The sequence below is a fragment of the Zeus faber genome (assembly GCF_960531495.2).
Source record: "Zeus faber genome assembly, chromosome: 7".
In the NCBI taxonomy this organism is placed as follows: domain Eukaryota; kingdom Metazoa; phylum Chordata; class Actinopteri; order Zeiformes; family Zeidae; genus Zeus; species Zeus faber.
This window is the reverse complement of record NC_137203.1, coordinates 14,530,106-14,537,820: the sequence shown is the minus strand read 5'-3', so window position 1 is coordinate 14,537,820 and position 7,715 is coordinate 14,530,106. Positions and strand designations below refer to the sequence as shown.

Genomic DNA, 7,715 nt, shown 5'->3' with positions numbered 1-7,715 from the left:
CTTAGTGGACACCGGCGAGAAATAAGACAATAACACTTTAGAACTTTAGTTGAGGTTATATGTTGGTGGAGAGGAAGATAAAACATGCTGTATCTAAAAACATATTGCAGCAATGTAATGCGTTGGCATTCATCTCTAAGTGGGATGTGAGTCCGAGCATCTTTAAATGATGTCTGTTATGTCAAAAGTTTGAGTCTTTGTTGTTAGTTAGTGAGCGAGCAGCAGCCGCACAGTCAAGCTTCTGAGTTTTTGTTGGTGGCAACGACCCATGGCAACCAGACTGCAGGACATTCTGTGAAACCTCCCGAGACATCAAGCTGTTGATGGATCACTTTAGTCTGTGTGTGTGTGTGTGTGTGCGTGTGTGTGCGTGTGTGCATGGGTGCGTGTGTGTCGTTAGAAAGTTAGAAAGTGTAGCGCATGCACATGGTGATATGAATTAACTAAATATAAACCGCTTATGGAGCAACGTTACTTTCCATGGGACGCTGCTCTGGCGCGACTGCGAAAGGAATTCAGGAAGCAAATTTCCATCAATGGTGGAAAACGTACTCAGACTTTTTACTGAAGTGAAATTCAAAAACCATGAAAGAAAATGACTCTTCTTAAAGTAAAAGTACCACATTTACATTTCTACTTAAGAAGTATTACAGGTTAAAGTTATAGTCACATCCTGATATAACAGAGTCCGTAATGGCGTGAAGTGCTGCTCGGACTTTGTTTCTTCAACAAATTTACAACGCTAGATTTTTTGAGAAACTTGAGTAACACAACTGTTAGAAATGTAGTAAAGTATAGATCTTTTCTTTGAAATGCGGTGGACTAAAAGTTGAAAATCTCTGAATAAACTGAATATACTTACAGTCAATAAGTACATATACTTGGAAAACGTAACTGCCACGCCCTACTATGTATTTCTTTCTATATTTAGGGACACCGTCCTTCATATAGATACTTTAAATACAGGTTTGACAATGATAAATGATGCTGAAATAGCACAATAGCTTAATGTCTGTGTATGTTTCCAGGAATGGTGACTGATACTTATATTACTATTTGGATGGGTGTGGCTATCTCATCCCTTAAGCTGTAAGGAGAGAGGTTTGGATTTATACCCCTGGAGTCCTTTGTGTAAACTCATCCTGAAATTTAAATACCTCGCCTTTGCCACTCGCTGCCACCTGATCCCACTCAGCATTAAGTGCGTGTGGGAGGGAGGTCACAGTTCCTACTTTGTCAAGGGCGGTTGTAGAGCATACAACGCCTGTGAGTGGACAGCGACCAGGCAGGAAAAAACATGTTTTACGTATATCTGAAGGTACGCAGACACAAGGAAAATACAGTGTATACCGGAAACACGCTTTCCATCCTTGAGTTGCGCAATTAGAACTGCAATTCAATGACGTAAATTCTTAAGAAAACAGCAGTTACTGTAGTTGAAGAGAATACGAAAGAAACATGTGACAGTTGATGGTTATGTTGTTATAAACTGTATTTGGTGTTAAACATAAATATACTATAATGATGTCAAACTGAGGCTAAGTGTCCTGACAAAGATAAATAGGCCTGTCAACGCGAAGCGTAGGGGGAATACCCTGTGTGTGTGTGTGTGTGTGTGTGTGTGTGTGTGTGTGTGTGTGTGTGTGTGTGTGTGTGTGCGTGTGCGTGTGCGCGTGGCTTTTCACGGGAACACATGTGCTTGTCGGTCCGTGTTGCCGACATAGAAGAATCTTGCAGCTCAGTGTGTGAATCAGCTGATCTGAGGGCGGAGCTTCTGGCGCCTACTTCTCAGCCGGCACGGCAGAGAGAGGGGGGGGGACAGAGAGAGAGAGACAGAGAGAGAGAGAGAGAGAGTGTCGGGTTCCGAAAGAAAAGAAGAAAAGAGCTTTTCAGCCTGGAGGCAAGAGACGAGAAACCACGAGAGAGATTTGAAACTGGAGTGAGAGAAAGAAAGCGAGGGAGAGGGAGGGAGGGAGAGAGAGAGAGAGAGAGAGAGAGAGAGGAGAGGTGGACTGTGGGAGTGAGGACATGGATAAAGGGGAAAAGTGTGAGAGTGAGAAAGAGGGAAGAGATCAATGCTGGAGATGCCAGCCGTGTTTCCAGGTTCCGCGTGCTGGTGAGGGGAAGTAATTGGTCGGTCGCATTTAAATTTAGGTTCCTCAGCTAGGAACCGTGTCTTGCGTATGAGACTATAAACCACTCGTTGTCTATGACACCAAGGGGCTGTTTCGCAGACGGGGTTTAATCTAAATGAGGACGAAGCTAATCCTACCTAAATGAATCCAGAATGTAAAAATGCCTTTTTGAGACGCTGCTTGAGTTCAGATGATTTAGTTCTCGACTAGGAAGTCCTGGGCTGAGGTGATGAAGGACTAGTCAGCTCCTTCTGTCTGGTCTTGGTGCTGATCTTAGTCCAGATCAACCTGCTCCACCTGGAGGCCACGCCCATTCATCCAAAGATTTAATTCAAATCTGATCCTCCTTCTGGAAATCAGTTTTTGTTTCCAAGTCTGAGACTATTTGAAACCATGACTGAGAATGGCCATTTCAGTTTGTCCAGATTAAAATTGTGGTTTAGCCAAAGATTACTGTGGGCCTCACGTGACTGTGAAACTGCCCCCGAGATGTGTACCTCCAATAAAACTACGCTGTTGCAGGCTTGTACGATTAAAGTATAATAGTAAAAAAAAAAATTTGAGATTGGATTTATATGCAATGCATGCTTTTATTTTTTTATTTTGTAAAAAGAAAAGTTTTTTTTTTTATTTTAATTTTTTTATCATCATTTGATAATATTTTCAAGATGTCCGGCGGTACAAACGTCAAGTAACCTTTTCACCGTCGCAGTCATCGTGACATTTTTCGACTTTTAAGCCACAAAATTACCACAATGAATGAACTTTGAAAAGAATTGAAGTGGTTTCAAATTGAGAGTACTTAATTGAGATCCCTTTTCTATTTTACGTGCTTCTTCATCGCGGGTATATTTTAACGATGACTGATTCGGAACCCGAAAACATGTGATGTAGGAGATAAAAGGATCCTTTTTTCCCGTGTGATAAGCTCTCACAGTTGTACTTGACTGTGGAGTAATGCACAGGGGTGTATTTCGGTGTAAATATCGCCGTCTTTTCTTTCCCTCCCTCATCCTTTCCTTGCGTCTTCTCTCGTTCCCCGAGTCGCCGGCGCCGACTTTCTTCTCCGGAGTTCACTGCCGTCGCTTTGTTTCCCTCTCGTCCGTCTCCATGGAAACCATTGCCACTTGTCTCTCAGGATCTTTTTTTTTTTTTTTTTTTCCCCTCTTCCTCTCTCCTCCTGTCTGCTTATATTCAAATCAGTCGTCATGGTTACCGATCATGACCAGACAGCGGCATTGTTACCGTATATCGGGGAGATTTAGGATGTTTTGGCGGAAACGGATCGCGGTGACTGGACCGTCTAAACATCAAAACAGCCGAAAAATCCCTAAATCATGCCCAACGTATTATCAAAGAGATCTCCTGAGATTTTCCTTCTTTCTTTCAAGTTGTTAGCTCTCTTTTTGGTTCATATCGAGTAGTAAAAACTGTGATTAAAAGGTGATGAGTGTAAAAACCGTTGCTCAGAAAGGATTGTGAAAGATTACAGCAAGCTGGTGTTCATAGATGTTAAATACAATAATTATGATGCCTCTTTGAGATGTGTGTGTGTGTGTGTGTGTGTGTGTGTGTGTGTGTGTGTGTGTGTGTGTGTGTGTGTGTGTGTGTGTGTGTGTGTGTGTGTGTGTGTGTGTGTGTGTGTTTGTGTGTCATCTGTTTCTGTGTGTTTGTGTGTCTGTGTGTGCGTGCGTGTGTGTGTGTGTGTGTAATAGAGAGGTGTTGACCGTTTGACTCTCATGTCACTGGACATTGAGCCTACAGCTCCTTCTTAAGCCACAGCGGGAAGACAGCTGGGTCTATTTTTATCACTCATACACATACTCATACACATACACATACACATACACATACACATACACATACACATACACATACACCGGTTTCTCATTCTGGTCAGAGAAAATGGTACTGTAAGTCAGGATGTTCCTCGTGAACTTTAAACCCCCAAAAAAGTCAATTTGGAAACCGGACCTCGTATAGTACTGGACCTAAGTATAGTAAAACACACACACACAAACATACACGCACGCACATGCACGCATGCGTGCAAGCAAACACACGCACACACACACACACACACACACACACACACACAAATAAAAATGTGCACATCATGTACATGCACGGATAAAAATGAAATACAATACACACAACCCTCCAACGTGCAGACCTTTTGTAGAGCCAGGCGGCGGCAGAACATCATTATCCTCCGGCCGTGGAGGCCAGAGGTGCGAAGGAGCCAGATGTTAAAGAGCCCAAAACACAAACACACTGTCCAAACAAACGATCCGCACTGATCTGACTCAGAGATCGTTCACACACATCAGTGAGGTGACGGTCCATACAAAGTGAAGACTCATCACCCACTGTGACTCTGTCCCTTTTATGCATAAATATAATTGCTTTGACTGGTACTATATTAACTACTACTATATTTAACCACTACTATACTACTGCATTACTACTACTATACCCTGAGGACTTAAGAGACATGGGAACTGAATAAACATTTCCTTGTATTCAAACACCTATTAAGTGATTGTTCTACATTCCAGCACTGGTTGCTCCCCCTTGCTTGTGTAACGTTCAACATCATGAAGTGCGGCAACACCATCTATTGGCTGCGGTGACAAACTGCAGCTCAGGACAAAGAAGGCTCGGAAAAATGTTAAACAAAGATTAGAGTGAATGTCGTCTTCGTCACTCTTATCTCTGCTGTCCTTAGCGTCGCCTCAGTCTATTCTCCTTTCCTGTGAAAAAAAAAAGTAGAAAAAAGCCATATAACATATTAGACAGATATACTACTGTAACTAACTTGAAGCTCGGAACTGGGTTTCTGGCACATTAAATACACTTGTACTGTAAGATCAGTTTCAGTGCTGTACCCCCACGATCTGGTGATGTTAAATCATCAGAATTTGGGAGTGTGATATGTGGGAAAATCATGAAGCTCAACAATGTGCCTCAATCTCCGACCGCCTCTTTTTCCCTCCGCCCTCCAGGTGTGGTGGCCTTGAAGGACCCGGTGCATCCGTCTCCCCACGCGGCCTCGGCCCCGCCCGCGGAGGCCGAGCACCAGGGCCCCGAGGGCGTCGGCGTCTCCCCGGGCAATGAGGCGCCGCCCCCCCGCGTCGCCGCGGAAACCTCCCATCATCGGCCGCGGAGTCCGAAGGCGGAGGTGGAGGAGGAAGAGGAGGAAACGAGCGGAGCGCTGACCATCTCCGAGCTCATCTACAAGTATTTGATCATCTCACAACATTTTGCTTTTGAGCTAAAGAGCGGCGCGCTTCCTCTGGAGCCTGTGCCGACACATGCTGAAATACGATTACAGGGTTCATCATTTAATTCATAACAATATTATTAATACAATGATACGTTGCTATTAGTGAACCAAGACTAAAAAAAAGTAAACTAAAAGTAATTATTGAGCAATTAAATTAATGTGGAAAAAAAAAAATGTAACGTGACTCGTTTACACTTTGCATTCCACCAAAAAATGATTAATTTCTTATGACGACTCCTCTGACTCTCCTTCATCTCCCTCGATCACCGTGCCTTACACACGGCGCATCAAACCAGCGATAAGCAGAAAACTGAACAAATCTCCCCCCCCCCCGAGGGACTCATCAAGAGTTTCCCGCGAGAGAAGGTTGAGCCGTGAGTCTGATATGCAGTGGTTTGATACCCTGGCAAAATGTACTTCTTTTCAGTCGCTTTTAGAGCAAAGAGTCTGATGAACGACGCGATGTGATGCGATGCAACCGAGTCTCAAAAACAAAGCCCAGCGTTTCCTCCCCGGTTGCAATTTTAGAAGTGGTCGCAACAGGTTTTGAATAATTGTAGAATTGATACCCACACATCTGAGTTGTGGTATTACAGTACCACACTGAAATGATGAACACAAGGCAACACACTATGGCTCATCGTCCATGAACGAAATACCTGCGCAGTGAGACTTGCGGCTCTCACACCTTCAGTTTGCGTGTCCGTCTCTCTTCCCGCCTCTGCAGCCCCTGCGCCAGCATGCTGCCGACGCCCGTGGACGACAGCCAGGGCGGGGTGGACCTGCTGTTCTCGTCCCCGGCGCAGAGCCCCGCCCGGCTGCTGCGGGAGCTGCACGACGACCCGGACATCCAGGCGCAGCTGGAGGCCGAGCGGGAGCGCGACCGCGCCTACGAGCGCGTCCGCCAGGCCGGGCGGAGCCGGGTGGGCGGCGCCATCTACGGCGGCCTCTGCCTGGTGTCGTCCAACGAGCGGGTCAACGCCTGCGTGCTGAGCGTGGCCCGCTTCGTGGCCGTGGTGACGGGCGTCCTGCTGGTCGCCGTGCCGACGCTGCTGCTGCTGCTGGAGTCCGACATCGACGTGTCGTTCCTCCACGAGATCCGGCAGACGCCGGAGTTCGAGCAGTTCCACTACGAGTACTACTGCCCCCTGCGGCGCTGGTTTCTGTGCAGGGTCAGCATGGCCATGGAGAATATCTGGTCGGACTGAGGCGGAGACGAGCGGAGGGTGACGACACGGTGGGATCACTGCAAAACAATGTCTTAATCCATACGGTGATATCGTACTTAGCTTTGAGATTTTATGCTCCGTAAAACAGAACCAAAAAACCACTAAACTCACTCGGGCAATTTCACCGACTTCAGTACGGTTTGACTTATCAACCAGATTTGTCTCCTTTGCGGTATTAGTCATCTAAATTGAATTGAATAGATCTAAGTCTAAATAGACCCCGTCGCATGTCGAGTCACGTCAAGACAGTTTTTGCAGTGATGCAGCGATGCCCGACCAATAGACAGAGAGAAGTGTTGCAAAGGGAACCGGAGGATTAAAAAACCCAAAATGATGGAAAAGGCGGGAACCAGAAAGAAAAGGACGAACAAAGGAGGTGGATGGAAAAAAAAAAAAAAAAAAAAAAAAGAAGAAGAAGAAAGTCGTAGAAGGTCACGAGCAGCCTGGATTGCACAACGTTTGACGAGCTTCGCTCCTGATGCTGACGAGCCGATCGACGGGCCCTTCGGCAGATCCCCCCTGAAATAATCCTGATTGGCTCTCTCTTTTCAGCAAGGGGGTCTCCGATCGGTCCTCGGAGCTGTCAGTCATGGCGGAGGGGGCAGGAACAGCGTCTCTGGCCGTAACAGAAAGCCACACAGAGGTACATTGTGTATATTTACAAAACAACGAGGGGAGCACTGCTGAATAACGCTGATCTTTAAGCAAAATTGTTTTTCATATTTTGTATATTTTTATGTGATCCAAAAGTTTCAGGATTTTTTCAAGTCAGAGGACCTACTTTGAGCTTATTTTAAAATTTACAAAAGTTTACAAAAGATTAAAAACTAAAAAAAATCAAATGAAATTTTATGGAAGTATATTGGGCAACGAGTCTGGAGAAGTTTCAAACTATATTTTAACACTACCCGTCAGCATTAGTGGAATTTGGTGGCGCCCTGGGTTTTTTCCTACCGAGGTTATAGCACAAATATTTTACACTGACCACAGATTTAAACTTTCAGATTATGTGATGTCATATGGAGAGAGCGGAGAGGACGGCGGCTCAGAGGTTTACTCTGCTTG

At 45.3% G+C, this 7,715-nt stretch overlaps 1 protein-coding gene across 1 annotated transcript in view; it reads left to right on the top strand.

Annotated features, from left to right (window-relative positions):
- The window catches only part of frmd3 (FERM domain containing 3), a gene marked incomplete at its 5' end in the record, with an annotated part of 55,757 nt that extends 48,042 nt beyond the window's left edge, over positions 1-7,715 (top strand). Inside the window, 2 exons of the mRNA XM_080003163.1 lie at positions 5,141-5,375; positions 6,149-7,715. Coding sequence (XP_079859289.1) covers positions 5,141-5,375; positions 6,149-6,629 — 716 coding nt within the window. The 3' untranslated portion in view covers positions 6,630-7,715. The remainder of the gene's footprint in view (positions 1-5,140; positions 5,376-6,148) is intronic.